We start from the raw sequence: 15,588 nt of genomic DNA, 5'->3' as shown, positions 1-15,588 counted from the left end.
GCAGAGCAAAGGCAGGCGTCCGGTGCCGGGACGGAAGATGGAAAATAGGAAGGACAGGAAGGCCGATCCACAGGCTAGATACAGAAGAAGGCGATAGTAACGAACGGAATAGCGCAAGAATAGCGTAAACGGCGTGCCGATAGGATAACCTTTAAATTTGTTGATGAGATTGGCGTATTGTTGACTGGGGATATAACAAGTAGCCTTACACCCAGTTTGGGCTCGCTGCACTCAAAAAAGAGTGTTCAGTACGCTTCATTCCATGATGCCGGTACTTTCCACGCCCTGACCGGGACCCTGAGGCAGCGATTACCGGAACCGTAACGTATTTTTGCAAGTCGAAGGTGCAAAGTGACAGAAATCGGACGACGCCGCCACTTGGAGTCATAAAAGAGCTCTGGAACGATAGGCGGAACCGTCGGGAGAGAAAGATCGAGGGTATTCAATTTGCCATGGGCGTTGCCAGGAGACTTTTGACAGATAGCAAAAATCGAAAGGGAGAAAATTGAAAAGAGGAAGGAATGCATGCAGAGAAACACAAAAAGAAAAAAGAAAAGCAGAGATAAGGCATTGAGGCAGTGAAGGGCAGCAGGGGGACAAAGAGAACATAGAGGCTGTTATAACGGCCTGCTATCAGAGGGTCAAACTTTGACGTGATTTGCGGCTGCTGAAAATTGATGTCGCTAAGAGAATATATTGATGCTTCGATTTTTTACGACAAATTTGAACAGATGATAACTAGCAATAGCTGCGAACAATCAATCTAGTCTGCGTGTATCGTTTGTTTTCATTCGAATACTCAGTAAAAAGGCTTGCAGTTCGCCCAACCTTTGTCCCTTTCAGATCGTATGATTCAATTCAGTCTAGCCTGTTTTTCCCACAATCGCCCTCCCCACGAATAGGGTTCGGTACAGGAGACAAACACAGGCAAACATTGATCCTTTTGCATTTATTTGGACTCGTTCCTTTCCTGTTTCTGCATCCTGCCCTTTCTTTTCACTCATCCCTCATCCCAGTGGGTTTTAAGGCTGCGTTGCACGCATATCTGTCTCTCTCTTGTCAGTTAATACCCTTTTTATGTTCGTACCATCAGACCCCCTTTTTCTCTTTTTTACTTATCTGCTCACTCTGCGACATTTTTCCAGCTTTCTCCCATAATGTCTGCGCCTGAGACCACCCCCGTTCCCGCCGCTCCCCTCGAGGAGGCCAAGCTTGCTGAGTCCCCCGCACCCGTTGCTGAGGCCGCTCCCGCTGTTGAGCCACCCAAGGCCGAAGAGCCTACTCCTGTTGGTTTTCTTTGTTCTCTTTTTGTCTCTCCTGTTTTTCCTTATCGCCCTTTTCATTATCCTAGGAAGCACCCAAGGAGGAGGTGAAGGCTGAGGTGCGTGTTATTCTTGTCGTGCTTGTGTATGGCTCGTCTAATTATCCTTATCTCCAGGAGGCTCCCAAGACTGATGCTCCTGCTGCCGCTGAAGAAACACCTGCGGCTGAGGCTGCTGCTCCCGCCGCTGAAGAAGCCAAGGAGGCTGCCAAGGATGAGGCTAAACTTGTGAGTACTGCGGCTCCAATTCACTTTTATCACGAGACTCAGTTGTGACTCAATCTAGGCTGCAGAGGCCGAGGCCCCTCCGAAGGAGGAGCGACCCAAGAGCCCTGGTCTCCTCGCCAAACTCCTTGCGCCTTTCAAGGATCAGAAAGCCAAAGTTGAGAAGAAGGTCAAGAGTGCTAAGAGCCCGAAGAAGGAGAAAAAGAAGGAAGGGTCTGAGGTACCTAGTCTGGTCACTCTTCTATCCCGTTTTCACTGAATACATTCCACCAGACGACTCCTGCCGTTGCCGAGGAGTCTGCCAAGGAGGAGTCCGCCACTGATGCCCCCGCAGAGGCCGCTGAGCCCGCGAAGGCTGAGGAGGCCCCTGCTGCTGAGCCCGTGAAGGAGACGTGAGTAACCCTCTAGGTTGGTTTTTCTCATCGGGCTAAAGTCTTGTACAGTGAGACTGCTGCGGAGGCTGCCCCTGCTGAGGCTCCTGCCGAAGCTGCCGCCGAGGAGACTAAAGAAGAGAAGGTGTGTCGCTCTATAAATGCTCTGCTCTACGGCTAACCTCCTTTCAGAAGGAGGAGAAGAAGGAGGAGAAAGTCAAGGCTAGCAAAGTCGGCCGCCGTCTGTCCGCGCGTGTCGGCGACTTCTTCAAGCCTAAAGCCAAGGCAGAGGTCCCCCATCCTCCCAAGGTTGATGAAAACCCACCGAAGATTGAAGAACCTGCTCCGGTTGCTCCTCTGGAGAACCCTGCATCAGAGCCTGCTGCTGAGGCCTCTGCGGAGCCCAAATCTGAGCCCATTGCGACCGAGGAGTCGAAGCCTGAGGTAGCTGCCGCTCCTGTAGCAACACCTGTGGTTGCCGCTGCCGCATAAGGGTATTTTCGTTTTTGTTTTTTTCTGGACCGTCATCATCTCTACTCTATTGAACGACCTTTCACGAGCATTTTTTTTTATAACTGTGTTGTCTTGGCTTTCATAGTGATCATCTTTTGTCTCCTTCCCCATTCTAACCATCATTGCAGTTGTGGATGTATCTAGTCCGTCAACCATGTTTTGGTTATCCATTCTTACTATGATACATCAGGATTTGGTTCTCAGTTTTCTTCTCTTACGACACCATTATCACGATGAGCCTTATCCGTTTCTTATTAATTCGATTCTGATTGAATACCCATCCTTTTTATCGGATCGTGCTCCATGTCATTAGGCTTCCTGTAATTGTTTCTGCTTCCATATTGATTTTCTTTGGTACAAACATGTCTTGTCTTGAACTTCCAAGTCATGAACGGTAATGACGCATGAGTCACATTGGTTGCCAGCGTGATTTGGTCTTCTGCAGTCATCAAGTCATCCTTCTGCTTCGACGGTCATGGCACCCAAGTCTTCCAGTCACGGGAAAGATAAACTGATTGGGGCTGAAGACGATGTTCTTCAGGCCGTGGTCCTTGCGGACAGTTTCAATAAACGGTTCAAGCCGTTGACGACACGAAAGCCTCGAGTATTATTTCTCCATTTTTTTTCTCCAGTCAATGATGGACTGATTTTCTCTGCAGTGCCTGCTCCCTGTCTGCAATGCACCTCTACTCGACTGGACGTTCGAAAGTCTTGCCCTAGCCGGCGTACGAGAAATTTTTGTGATGTGCCGATCACACGCGGAACAAGTCAAGGCTGCTATCGCGTACCTCTCCACCATTTCTACAACGATTGTACTTTGATTCATGGTCCACCAGGGAATCGCGATGGGGCAAGCCCGGATCCGGTCTCAAAATCATACCCATAATGACTGCAAAGGAAACCTATTCACCTGGAGATGCCATGCGCGACGTTTACACGCGCGGATTAGTGACAAGCGACTTTGTCCTTGTCATGGGCGACCTGGTCAGCAATATCCGTATAGATGAGGTTGTTAGGGTGCACAAAGAACGCAGAAAGTCGAATAAGGATGCGATCATGACTATGGTAGTTAAAGAGAGCGGTGTCAAGCATCGGACAAGGTGAGTTTTGCTCATCTGGTGCCCCGTGTTGAATGATATAAGCTTTGTAGATCAAAGGGTGACACTTCTGTTTTCGTTCTAGATACAGAGACGTCAGAATGTTTGCATTACGAACCTGTTACGGGATATCCGCCAACCAAGAAAGCGCATATACCCCGAGAAATCTTTGTTGACCATGCAGAGGTCGAAATACGGAATGATCTTATTGATTGTTCTATTGACATATGCTCTGTGGAGGTGAGCCTTGTAGTATTGAATGCCGGTATCAACAACTAATAGTCGTAGGTCCCCTCGCTCTTCCAAGACAATTTCGACTACCTCGACCTTCGAAGAGACTTTGTGCATGGTGTCCTCACGTCAGATCTACTCATGAAAAATATTTATTGCTACATCGCCAAAGAGGGATATGCAGCTCGAGTAAAAGATACAAGGAGCTATGATTCGGTCAGGTACCATTTCTGTTGCATTCACTTTTCACAGTTCAATAATATGCATTTTATAGCAAGGATATCCTTTCCCGGTGGGCGTTCCCTTTGGTACCAGATGATAATCATCCCGGTGGTCACCTTTACGAGCATACCCGTGGCAACAAATACATTGCGAAAGGTTCTACAGTAACCCTTGCTCGGTGTGTGTCATATATCCCCATACTGTTTACTTTTTGACTCTGATTGAATTAACAGTACAAGTACAGTCGGGAATAACACGCTGATGGGATGTCGTACTCAAATACTGGAGGATGTTCAGATAAAGTCTTCAGTGATTGGACGCGACTGTATCATTGGTGCTGGGAGCATTATCGCCGACTCATACATATTTGACGGCACGAGTATTGGACCGGAGTGTGTAGTTGAGCAAAGCATCATTGGCGAAGGGGTGATCATCAAACATAATTCGAGGATAGTGCGAGGATGTCTACTTGGTGATGAGGTGATTGTAGGCCCCGGTGCAGTTCTTCAGCCTTTTGAGAGGCTGTCGAAGAAGCGGGACCCAGAAGAAGTGGATGAGAATGAAGAGGAAGAAGATTCCGATTTGGAAGAAATAGAAGCTAGTGCGTTATATTTGCAACAGCACTCCGTGCCCGTGATACTGACTTGAGGGCCCATGACACAGGTCAGTCGTCAATATCTGCGCAATTGGGAAAAGACTCGAATGCGATTGTGTGGCCCAGGAATGCATCTGATGATGAAGTCGAAGACGATGTCGAGAATCACACGAACCAGCGGTTCATGCGGCTAGGTCCGTTCACATGTTCGTGAACTCCCCTAACCCTCACCTTATTGACACACATATCCAGGTGATGAACCTTCCGACTTGGAAGATGATAGTTCCACTTCGTCTGATGGCGAGGGCGGATCTTCATCAGACGAGGACGAAGACTTCAAAATGAGCCTCGAACCCAGTCTCGCACTGGATATGTCTGCTATTAACCTACCGTCTTCGGATTCTATTGCAGAAAGTGAATTCCGGGCTGAAGTTACTCAGTCTCTTGAGCGAGCATTTAGCGAAGGGCATTCCATCGATAACGCTGCCGTTGAATTGAAGACTCTCCGGATGGCTAGTAATGTCCCTCTTTCACGTGTGAGAGAGGCTGTTATTGCAGCTATAGTGGAGCGTATCAGGATTGTCGACGGCGGAGGCGCTGCTCAGCGCACTGAGATATCTAACGTCATACAAAGGTGGGGCGGACTTATTGACAGGATCGGAGGTGTAGACGCGGTTGAAACCATTTCCATTCTCCAGGTGAAATTGGTTCACATTATGCAAATGACCGCTGACGAAATGGTTTAGACTCATTGTTCGACATCCGAACGGATGCCTCTGTTCGGTCAGATACTTGCAGCCTTGTATCAGGCGGATATAGTGGAAGAGGAAGATCTAGGGAAGTGGCACTCTTCACCATCCGCCGGAGGCGTGGGTCTGCCACCTGGAACGCAAACGGACAATATCCGAAAATGTTGGAATATTGGGGCCCTTCTAATTCAACAAATAGGGCAACAAGATAGTGGAGAAGATAGTGAAGAAGTAGACGAAGATGAAGATGGGGAGAACTAACAAGTTCCTGTTCGAAAAATTACTGGCACACTGAATAGTATAAAATGGTGGTATGTAATCATCACGAGAGTCGAGGGGGGGATGGTATGGGCTAGTACTTGAGAATGATGTACAGAGCTGATAGGCACCATTAGACATTATACGAGACATGCAGGGTGGGAAACATACCGTGTATAATACCAGGGCTACAAATAAATCGTTAGCGAAAGTTGGAGATGAGGGTAGCGGCATGCTTACATCCATCCCAGAATTGTCAGACAAATGTTGATGAGCTATATAGAGATGAGAAATATGGGTGCTGCGGATACGAAGAGACACAAACCAAGTCGACTCCACAGCCTCTCTCGAAAAACACACCCAAGGGTGGTAATATAATGGCGACTAGGATCTTACAATATAGAAATAGATAAGCGCCTGTGATGAAGCAAAGACACCTTGCATACCTTGCAGATGTCTGATGCAGTGAATGGCATGATGAAACGTGTAATGAGTTTCGTAAAAGGACTGTTGGGTGAGCTGTCCAAAGTTATTAACGGGAAAAACGAACTGATGCGACGGTTTTTGTACCCCATCTTCAGTGACGTCATTGCTGCATCCACGTGACAAGGCACGTGGCTGCAGTCTGAGTTATAGAGTACCCGGTTTGCTTGGAATTATGATAGATCCACCATGATCGTTGAACGCAGTTCAAATATTTCGTACACACCCACAAACGATGACCCATTCCGCCAGTTCGACCTGTACTTTTCCCGCAGAAATGGGGGTCCTTTCCCTTTGATTTGTTTTGTTCATGGAGGTGCTTGGCGGTCGTATGTTTCGCGGCCCACAGAAACGTAATTTTCCTGACATCACGTATTCAAGCGAAGACAAATCTGACCATTCAGTTCTTGCCGAACGCATGGTTGAATTCACTGGGTTCCCGGCTATTCTTCCGAACTACCGGTTGACCCCCAAAGAGTCTACGGACGGCTCGCAGTTCCAGCATCCAGGGCATGCTGAGGACATCTTGCAACTGCTCGATTTCCTCATGACGTGGGAAGGGCCAACAGCAGTCGGGCGTGTATATGACCCACAGAATATTTACCTCATGGGCCATAGCTGCGGCGCACACATGCTGGCCTCCATATTTTTGGATTCGTCGCTCATCTCTCCGTCTATATCCCTGTCGCCCCAAATACTCAAGTCTGTCCGCTGTATAATTATGTCTGAGGGCATCTACGACATCGACACCCTTATCGCTCGTTTCCCGTCTTACCGTACTTGGTTCATCGAAGCTGCGTTCGGGGATAAACCGTCTTATTCCGAGTATTCCGTTACACGCCTTGCCCTCAGAACCAAATTAATTCGCTGGCTTGTCATTCATTCGCAGGGTGACACCCTCGTTGATACTGCACAGAGCGAAATCATGTATAAACACCTCCGCGAGTTGTATGGCACCTCCGCCGACTGTTTCGTGACGATGGATGTGGATCAGCTACATGCAGATCACAATGCGATCCTTGAGGAAGAGGTGTTTGTTGAGTTAGTTGGGGACTTTATACTCAAGGATTGCTCATCTACCAGCTTGAATGGGGGGGCTATTCAATAATTGGATGTTGGAGCAGATATTATAAGTTCATTTCCCAAATGAATGGCATCAGTTACAGAGTTCTTCGAATGCCTTCTCCAAGCACGAGGCCGCAATTTCACAATCCTGTAGTGTATTGTACAGCGGCGCAGGCGCTAAACGTATCACATCGGGCCTCCGCTCATCAGCAATGATCCCGTAACTCGTTAACGTGCTATTAATCTTCTCCATCACACCCGAACCCTCTGGTAGGAATAACAAGGAAAGTTGGGCGCCTCGAGATTCAGGATCTTCAGGTGTGATAATGGTAAAACTGGGGGGGCCAGCGCCACTGTGATATGTCGTAGGCATCTCAGTAACGGCAATGAAGTACTTGGATTCCTTGAGAAGTTTTTCCAGGGTGCCGGTTAATTGCAGAGATCGTTCCCTTATCGGTACCATCATACCTGCTTCTTTAAATGTTTGAAGAGATCCCAAAAGAGACGCCACGGAGAGTACAGATGGATTTGACTGTTGGAACCCTTGGGCGCCCATAATCGGAGAGAACGTAGGTCGCATCTCGAATCGGGTCGCAGGTTCATTTCCCCACCAGCCTGCGTGTCTGATACATGGATGGTCAGTTACTCGAAGGGCGGCTAGTAAAAAAAAAATTCTGGGCACCTTGGTTGTTCATACTCGTTCCATTTCTCATGCATGAAAAGGCCGGCTATCCCCCCAGGACCGGAGTTCAGGTATTTGTACGTGCACCAGACGGCAAAATCGACATCCCACTCATGCAAAGATAGAGGAACATTGCCAACTGCATGCGCCAAATCCCATCCGCACACACAGCCCTGAGGACGAAATTCGACCCTATTAGTGTCAAGCCGAATCAAGAAAGTGCGAAAGGAACCGCACCAGCTCTTTCGCTCTTCGTGTTATGCTTTCCATGGGGAACCATTGACCAGTATAATATTGGACTCCAGAAAAGAGAACGATGGCGATAGAAGACCCCTCTCTATTGAGAGTGTCTAGAATGTCTTCCTGACGAAGAGTAAATTCACCCTCACGAGGAACCATTTCCAGAATGGCGTTCCTGGGATCTAGTCCATGTGCACGAACTTGGGAAGCAAAAGCGTACTGATAGCCGGACAATCAATAAATTAATGGCGGAAGAGTTCAACTAGTGCGGTAAAACAAACCTGGTCCGAAGGGAAAGCACGGGCCTCACATAATATTTTGTAGCGGCTGGGAGTGGGTTTATAGAAAGAGTCCATCATGAGGTGCAAGTTGGCTGTTAGAGTGCCCATACAAGCCACTTCTTTTTCTTTGGCTCCTATAATATAGGCTTTTAATATACCAATGCGGAAATGAGTGATAAGGGGCTGAACTCGCCTACGACCTCGGCGAGCAGGGGGGTTACATAATCGCAAATGTCTACCCATTCCCTCTGGTGTGGATGGGAGAAATGGCCGACAACGGCTCTATGTAACTGGGAGATTAATTGAGGGCGGGCGACGCAATACTGGAACATTCAGACCTTTTCGACCAGACTTCAAGTTCTTCTTCGACCAAAACCTTGGATTTCTTCGATAACGCTCCCAGAGAATTTCCGCACAAATAGGTGCACAGCTCGTTCTCTGTCCAAGTCTTGAGCTTATTTGAGTATCAATCAAAGTGATTCACCTTGCCATCTGCAGACTTCTTAATCGCACGCACGTCCTTGTTGGTGGGTAAAACGAAGTGGTCGCTCAAGGGGGCTGCCATGATGATACGGAGCAAGCGAGCTGGCGGTCGCAAAATTTGAAGGACAAATGTACTTTTTTAAGCCGATCGAGCAAGATGAGATTAGATCAGTCAAGACCGCTTGCTTCGGGACGGACGGAGCGCAGTTTCCGCTTCTTTACAGTCGAGGGCCCTTACATACCGCGACTGTTCCCTAGGTAGGCGGAGTCCCCCTGACTTCAACTTGTACTCGTTAATAAAATTTATTATAATTTGGCTCTTGCATAGGTTTTATCAAGCTTCGCTCAGGGTCGAAAACAGGCTTTCAACATGAGCACCTCTCGTAAAGCCGTCATCGTTGGTGCCGGTCCTGTAGGCTCCTTGTCTGCCATTGTGCTCGCCAAACGAGGCTGGAGCGTATCTCTTTTCGAAGGACGTCCTGGTGAGACGTCTTCTGTTTCGAGTCCTAGCACCGTGCAGCATGCCAATGTCGTTTCCCAGATCCTCGACTTCCATCTTCCAAGGAAGCCTCCCGTCTGCGTTCGATAAATCTTGCTATTTCACACAGGGGGATTTGTGCCATTAACGCAATCGATCCGCATGTGGCCAAGCGATTTTTAGAGGCCGTTGTTCCCATGCGAGGGCGCATGATTCATCATTTGGACGGAAAACTTGATAGCCAATTGTACGACAGAGATGGACAGGTCAGTATTTTTTTCTTGCCCACCTGGATGAATCAGGGACACTTATCACTGTCGGCCATGGCTAACACTTGCATTCCGACAGTGTATAAATTCAGTTGATCGTTCCCTACTCAACGAGGCCTTACTTGAGGAAGTCATTGGTCTACCCAATGTTAAAGTGTTTTTCCAGCACAAGTTGCAGCTGGTCGACTTCGAAAACAAGACTATGACTTTGAGGGATCAAAGTACAGGCCAGGACGTCTCAGCCGATTTTGATTTTTGTATCGGAGCCGACGGTGCCTTTTCGACTGTTCGACGACAGATGATGAGGGTTGTCAGGTCAGTCAGTCTCGGCAGCACTTTCGGACTGGCATCGCTGACATTTCTCCTGGCCCTGATGGTGACCATTTGTTCAGAATGAATTATCAACAAGAGTACATCAGGGACGAATACATTGAACTCAAGCTCTCGGCAGGCAGGGACGCTGATGGGTATCCAACTTTCCTCCTTGATCCGAACCACCTGCACATATGGCCTCGTCACTCATTCATGCTCATCGCTCTCCCCAATCAGGTAGGCGAGTTGTTCTTTTGCGTGATTTCTTCTTACCATCAACCGTTTAATTCCACGAAGGACAAAACATTTACATGCACTTTATTTGCACCTAGCTCCGAGCTTGATCGTCTGAGCACTCCAGAAGAGATTCTAACGTGGTTCAAATTGCATTTCCCGGATGCTGTCAGCCTTATTGGCGAGAAGGAGCTCCTGAGGGACTTTACGTCCAACCCTCGAAGTCCCTTAATCTGCACCGAGGTATATGATCTCTACACCTGGCTTGCGGAATGCTGATCGTCATATCGAAACCAGTCCAATCCGTACCATTACTTGGACAGGGCTCTTCTATTAGGCGATGCTGCGCATGCCATGGTTCCATTTTACGGCCAAGGCTTAAACTGTGGGCTGGAGGATGTGAGAATTCTGGACATTCTGTTAAGGGAAGAAGGTGTCAACTCCACGACTGTCCCTCCCGGCACCATAGACGACCGTCTTGCACGTGCCCTCTCTCGCTATTCTGAGACGAGACACGAAGATCTTGTCGCCATCTGTGATCTTGCGATGAACAACTAGTAAGTCCGTTCTTTCGTGACAAGCGTGGAATCTCCTTTTGATTTTTCTGATTGTGCCCTATCGTAAATACAAAAAGCATCGAAATGCGCCACTTGGTGACTTCCCCGTTATTTTTGTTCAAGAAAGCGCTTGATAATCTTCTTTATTATCTGTCGTCGAGACGGGACATGTCGTTTGACGCATTTAACTCAACACTCTCTCATCTGCCGTATGGATTGGGGGAACCTCGTGGGTGGGTACCACTGTATACAATGGTTACATTCCGTCCCGACATTAATTACGCCACGGCTAAGAAGAGGGCGGCTAGGCAGTCTGGAATACTTAGCGGCATGGGGTGGGCTAGCATCGCTGTTGTCGCTTCGGTTGGGGTATGGGCAGTACGAGCCGCACGGCTGGCCCTCCTGCACCGGTCGCAAGCCTGAGCATTGAGTGGAGAATAGAACATCAAATTCCCTGGTGCACCGGAACAGTGGTTCTTTCGAAGTGCGCCGTCACAGAATGCTGTAATGTTGGATTGTCGTGTGGCACCGTGCAGTAGAGCGGCGAAATGTAGAATATTTTCACAATCGGAAAACAGAAGAGCGGAGCAAAAAAAATATATGCGAACGGACGTACTGGTATTCCGGGTGTTTGAATCAAATTTTCAGTCCCTCCATGAGGCTCGCACACTACAGTACACGGTTGGTGTTGAAAAAATAGTCTCCTTGATCGTACAGATGGCACCCTTTCTATCATAAGGAAACGATAGGATCGTATGTACAGAGAGGTTCCATAAATAAGCAACGATAACAGCAACAATTGACTTTGGCGGCTAGCGACAGAAGTAACCCAAAGGAAGGAAGGGATAATGTTCGGTACTGCAAGAGGGCTGGAAATAAATATGTCGTAGCGGTCATACAAACGGTAGAGAGATGGACGGTTTGGCATATATACGTGCAGATTCAAGGAAATTGGGATCGGAGTAAAGTGAATCAAGTTGTTGTGGTCTTCTTGGGTCTTCCCCGCTTCCTTTTTGCGGGGGGCTCGGCAGGATCGTTTGCAGTGCCTTCGCCCCCCGACTCTGTAGGCCTAGGATGCTTTGGCGGACGCCCCCGACCGCGTTTTGGGGCGGAAGACTCGGCTCCTTGCTCGTCCTCCTTCTTTTCCTACGGAAGCGGTAAGGAAAATAGGATACCAAGCGACGCGACGACGCACCTTGGGAGGCCGACCACGGGGTCGTCGGGGGGCGGCAGGGGAAGCCGAAGAAGAGGTAGGCTTGTTCTTACTGCCTTTTGGACGGCCACGACCGCGTTTTACAGGCGGTGCAGGGGCCTCAGCAGGGGCAGACGCTGGGATCAGACTCCATCGATGAGACGCGGCTGGACGATAAGGACAAGTGACGGAAACTCACCGCCCTCGGCGTCGGCAGGCTGCTGTTGGTCGTCGAGTTCGTCCTCGAGCTTATCCTGAGCTTCGTCTGGGGTATCGTGGGGGGACGCAGACATGAGGACGAGGTGTTACGCTCAGTGCTCGGGAGGGCGGGACACAGAGAGTCAAGAAGAGAGAAAGTGGGGGAAAAGGACCAAGGATGGTGGAACGGCTTTAATGAACAAATTGAGTACCGAATATGGGAGAATTCGAAAATGAATTGTTTCGTTGCGTGCATTTTGTTGGGCAAGCAGGGCATGGGATTATTATGGGATTATGGGATATATCAAGGATATATCCATTATTATTATTCTCGTTGTCCAAGAACCCCTGAATTTGGGGGGTGTTCGTCACGTAATACCAGCCGACTCCTTTTCCGTCCATACAATCAGCAGTGAATCTGTTAATTCTCATAATTCTCATAATTCTTGATACAAACTTGATATAATCACCCAATTATCGCCATACCCTCAAACCACGAATTATCTGCCTTTCACTTGCCTATCCATTCAATCAGTTTGCCTTTTAATCCTGGCAAACCCCGTGTACACATGCCCTTCCCCTCCCAGCTTGAATCCCCCCCATATGATATGTCTGCACTGGAAAATGTAATGCGTTGCTTCCCTGGCGTGCGACGGAAGAATCATCGGGGGGGGGAAAGAATCGAACAGATGGTGCGAATGCTTGTGTTGCGATCTAAGCAGTGAGTGTAAGCGATCTTTCCAGATGGTCGGTGGCAGATTCACTCGATTCCCGAGCCCGAAACTGGAAGGTACCCCGCTATATTTGGAAGCTAGCACCCGGCTCCCAACGCCGCGGAGTTCGGAGTTTGAAATGGACCACTTGTCGTCATCGTCCAAGTCGGTATCTTTTGGTCGTCCACGTCGTTGTCGTCGTCGTCGTCGTCGTCGTCGTCGGTAGCGTGATGCACGCCGTACTCATTGCAACTATATTCTGCCGCGTATCCCTTGGCAGGCTTCTTCATTCACTTCCAGAAGACACTTATGCGTTTCCTAAATACAAAGTCTCTTTCCTGAACAGTCTTCCCATCCTTAACCAAACTGCTGAACGGTGGCTCAAGGATGGCCTTGATGGCGGTGAAGCTCAGTTTCTCGAACAGCCGTATAGCATGCAGTCCCAGTCGATTGAGTCGGGGGATGCAGAGGTGCGTGAATTTAATTTGTGAATGATAGATGGAACGGTGATGTCGTGCAGGAAACGACCCCAAAATTTCAGGAAAGATATTCCCTAGAACACATGAAATTAGGGCCACGCGACTCTTACCTATGTCTGATACCACCGCCACTTCTCCCGCCTTCCGAGTCTCCCTTGCCCCCTTCCCAGGAAGAGGATGCTACACCCGCACACAGCTGGTCTCTCCTCCAGCCGCTTTCTGGGAGCTGCCTCTACGTGCGTGAATCAATTTACACCCCATTAAACTCCGTATATCAATATCGTGGAATTTTAGCACCGCCAGGGCTGGTTCACCTACTCTTACTGCCACGACAGCGAGATTCGCCAATTCAAGGAACTGATGCATGGCCACGCACATGCTTCGACTCCAGGTAAAAAATGTCCAGATTTATGCTTTCTTCTGATTTAAATAAAAACGGAGAAATTCCGCTTTTTCTTGAGTTTATTTCTGGTACTTTCCCGTCATCACATTCGGCGTTAGTGGCCTTATCCATAACTCTCGTATCGCTTTATTCCTGGGGTCCTGATCCGTTTCCTTCCTTCTTAGGTGGTTACAAGCCAGAAGAGGACCCCAAGGCACGTATCACCCTCCCTTCCTATTATTACATCACCAAGTGACATACGGCAACAGTGGGAATCCTACACTCTAGGCAAAGCACCACCCGCAAGCACCGACGTTGCCCTTCGGGAAGGGACTGTTGAGCTGGCACGCGGGGCCGGGTCGCGCTACCTTGTCCAAAGATGGGGTGATGGTACAACTTGTGACAAAACAGGCAAGAGTCGGGAAGTTGAGGTGCAGTTTCACTGTTCGATGGCCATGTCGGACACAATCCTGTTCGTCAAAGAGAGCAAGACTTGTTCCTACGTGCTAGTTATCAATACTCCCAGACTCTGCGGGGAACCTGGCTTCAAGTCGAGGAGAGATGTAACTGAGCAAAGTATCATCAGATGTCGGGAGATCGTCCGTGAGATGCCCAATCCACTTCCGGTCATGCAGACAACACTGGACTTTCCCCACAAGCTTGCGAGGGTGAAAGCCGAGTTGCCGCCCGCTCCGGTGAAAAAAGTGAAGGGAGGCAGTGAGTCTTACGATGATCTCTTGCGGAAAGCGGTAGATGTGCTGTTTGGTTCGGGCGGCAAAGTAGGCGAGCTTGAGCCAGGAAAGGTAGTCGTGTCCGATGACGGAGAAGTTGTCGTGGAAATTTTTGAGGACCTGGATGATCTCGATGTCGGGAAAGGCGATGGTGCCCTTGCGGACCGGCTGATAGACGCACTTCGTGCGGCAGGGATAGAGGTTGCTACTCAGGGAGAGGAAGAGGAGGAAGAGAGGATTCGTGATGAGCTCTAGGTCTGCTGTACGTCTTACCGAATGGATTTGCTGTACTTTATATCACTGATCAATTGCACTTGAAACGGAAAAGCATCTCTAAAAGCCAGACAGGTATTCTACATTCAGAGTGAACTTGACGATCGATCTCACCCGCTGAGTACCTATAGAACTGGCTTCATGCCCGTAAGTACGATATCGTTTTTTATGCGTCATTATCGACGCTAGTGATATCCCCAAACGTAGATTTTGCATGGTCTATCCTCCCTGAGAATATGGGCCGTCCGGGTCAAAGACCTCAATACGGGCTCTTGATGTCGGAAACAAATCGTAGCCAATTTTTATCGACGTCTCTTGCCACCACCGCAAACGAAACTCGGGGCAAAGATTTCTCAAGTAAGTTGAAACAAGTCTCTTTTACTCTTCGTATCACCCTCTGGGAGTTGGCCCTGCCAATTTGGAGTCATGGAAAGGCGGATAACGAATCGCGATTCGGACAATGGTCAGTTTTGGTTTCCTAGACACGCCACGGTTCCGATTGTCGGTACCTATGGATTTCGTTATATTCCATTCGGTCACAAGCGAGAACACTGCAAGCAATGGGACACCGCATGCGCAATTTATACGTTCAGAATTTCGTTGTTTTTTTTTCTGTATCAAGGAAGTGTTCACCTCCACTGATCTGTTCCGGAGCTCGGATCACAATGCCTACGCACGAATTCGAACAAAGATGTCAGCGGTACTGTACGAGCTCGCATTTGCCCGAGGCTCGTAAGGTAAAGCTGAGGTCGTCTACTATTATGTTGCGCCACTGATGACTTGCCCTTCTCTAGAGATTCTCAAAGGAGGTAGGAAACTCACACGAAACAAGATCTTTGTGATATATTCTTAACGTCGGTCTGCGTGTGTACGTCCCTCTGAATCGGACCGATGATCGGCTTGAATGAGTCGAATCCATTATCCATTCATAGTCCGCTCTTCGCATGCGCACTC

General features: G+C 48.8%; 8 protein-coding genes across 8 annotated transcripts; 5 read left to right on the top strand and 3 right to left on the bottom strand.

Moving 5' to 3' along the window:
• Positions 1-867: 867 nt before the first annotated feature.
• BT62DRAFT_1070357 (uncharacterized protein) lies at positions 868-2,558 on the top strand. Its single transcript, XM_043178647.1, has 8 exons — positions 868-1,079; positions 1,146-1,286; positions 1,352-1,381; positions 1,439-1,549; positions 1,608-1,766; positions 1,820-1,938; positions 1,990-2,062; positions 2,110-2,558. Exons 2-8 carry the CDS (start codon positions 1,158-1,160, stop codon positions 2,407-2,409), a joined length of 921 nt encoding a protein of 306 aa, XP_043046107.1. The 5' UTR covers positions 868-1,079; positions 1,146-1,157; the 3' UTR covers positions 2,410-2,558.
• Positions 2,559-2,801: 243 nt separating this feature from the next.
• BT62DRAFT_1070356 (nucleotide-diphospho-sugar transferase) lies at positions 2,802-5,585 on the top strand (the record flags this gene model as incomplete). Its single annotated transcript, XM_043178646.1, has 10 exons — positions 2,802-3,034; positions 3,090-3,214; positions 3,267-3,530; positions 3,581-3,767; positions 3,816-3,979; positions 4,033-4,158; positions 4,214-4,581; positions 4,644-4,769; positions 4,828-5,273; positions 5,322-5,585. Exons 1-10 carry the CDS (start codon positions 2,906-2,908, stop codon positions 5,583-5,585), a joined length of 2,199 nt encoding a protein of 732 aa, XP_043046106.1. The 5' UTR covers positions 2,802-2,905.
• BT62DRAFT_939632 (plasma membrane proteolipid 3) lies at positions 5,320-6,066 on the bottom strand. The gene is made up of 5 exons (XM_043187724.1): positions 6,029-6,066; positions 5,908-5,973; positions 5,823-5,857; positions 5,754-5,770; positions 5,320-5,702 (listed from the first exon to the last, which is right to left on the bottom strand). Exons 1-5 carry the CDS (start codon positions 6,056-6,058, stop codon positions 5,677-5,679), a joined length of 174 nt encoding a protein of 57 aa, XP_043046105.1. The 5' UTR covers positions 6,059-6,066; the 3' UTR covers positions 5,320-5,676.
• Positions 6,067-6,254: 188 nt separating this feature from the next.
• BT62DRAFT_915071 (alpha/beta-hydrolase) lies at positions 6,255-7,173 on the top strand (the record flags this gene model as incomplete). Its single annotated transcript, XM_043183920.1, has 2 exons — positions 6,255-6,394; positions 6,447-7,173. 2 exons carry the CDS (start codon positions 6,255-6,257, stop codon positions 7,171-7,173), a joined length of 867 nt encoding a protein of 288 aa, XP_043046104.1.
• A 48-nt stretch (positions 7,174-7,221) lies between these two features.
• BT62DRAFT_977232 (kynureninase) lies at positions 7,222-8,898 on the bottom strand (the record flags this gene model as incomplete). Its single annotated transcript, XM_043189264.1, has 7 exons — positions 7,222-7,753; positions 7,813-7,985; positions 8,050-8,271; positions 8,334-8,467; positions 8,527-8,615; positions 8,672-8,763; positions 8,818-8,898. 7 exons carry the CDS (start codon positions 8,896-8,898, stop codon positions 7,222-7,224), a joined length of 1,323 nt encoding a protein of 440 aa, XP_043046103.1.
• Positions 8,899-8,923: 25 nt separating this feature from the next.
• Positions 8,924-11,089, top strand: BT62DRAFT_958561 (FAD/NAD(P)-binding domain-containing protein; the record flags this gene model as incomplete). The annotated part of the gene is made up of 8 exons (XM_043188461.1): positions 8,924-9,074; positions 9,145-9,298; positions 9,358-9,560; positions 9,643-9,878; positions 9,956-10,112; positions 10,173-10,352; positions 10,407-10,666; positions 10,744-11,089. The coding sequence occupies exons 2-8, from the start codon at positions 9,187-9,189 to the stop codon at positions 11,087-11,089; spliced, it is 1,494 nt and encodes a 497-aa protein (XP_043046102.1). The 5' UTR covers positions 8,924-9,074; positions 9,145-9,186.
• Positions 11,090-11,274: 185 nt separating this feature from the next.
• Positions 11,275-12,354, bottom strand: BT62DRAFT_1070351 (uncharacterized protein). Its single transcript, XM_043178645.1, has 3 exons — positions 12,058-12,354; positions 11,862-11,996; positions 11,275-11,812 (listed from the first exon to the last, which is right to left on the bottom strand). The coding sequence occupies exons 1-3, from the start codon at positions 12,331-12,333 to the stop codon at positions 11,639-11,641; spliced, it is 585 nt and encodes a 194-aa protein (XP_043046101.1). The 5' UTR covers positions 12,334-12,354; the 3' UTR covers positions 11,275-11,638.
• A 126-nt stretch (positions 12,355-12,480) lies between these two features.
• On the top strand, positions 12,481-14,707 carry BT62DRAFT_989723 (uncharacterized protein). Its single transcript, XM_043190174.1, has 6 exons — positions 12,481-12,777; positions 12,936-13,239; positions 13,290-13,484; positions 13,543-13,639; positions 13,690-13,844; positions 13,900-14,707. The coding sequence occupies exons 1-6, from the start codon at positions 12,626-12,628 to the stop codon at positions 14,614-14,616; spliced, it is 1,620 nt and encodes a 539-aa protein (XP_043046100.1). The 5' UTR covers positions 12,481-12,625; the 3' UTR covers positions 14,617-14,707.
• Positions 14,708-15,588: the final 881 nt, after the last annotated feature.

The sequence above is a fragment of the Guyanagaster necrorhizus genome, assembly GCF_019112545.1.
Source record: "Guyanagaster necrorhizus MCA 3950 unplaced genomic scaffold BT62scaffold_1, whole genome shotgun sequence".
NCBI lineage: Eukaryota > Fungi > Basidiomycota > Agaricomycetes > Agaricales > Physalacriaceae > Guyanagaster > Guyanagaster necrorhizus.
The sequence above is the reverse complement of the archived record's forward strand: the minus strand, read 5'-3'. Positions and strand labels throughout refer to the sequence as shown.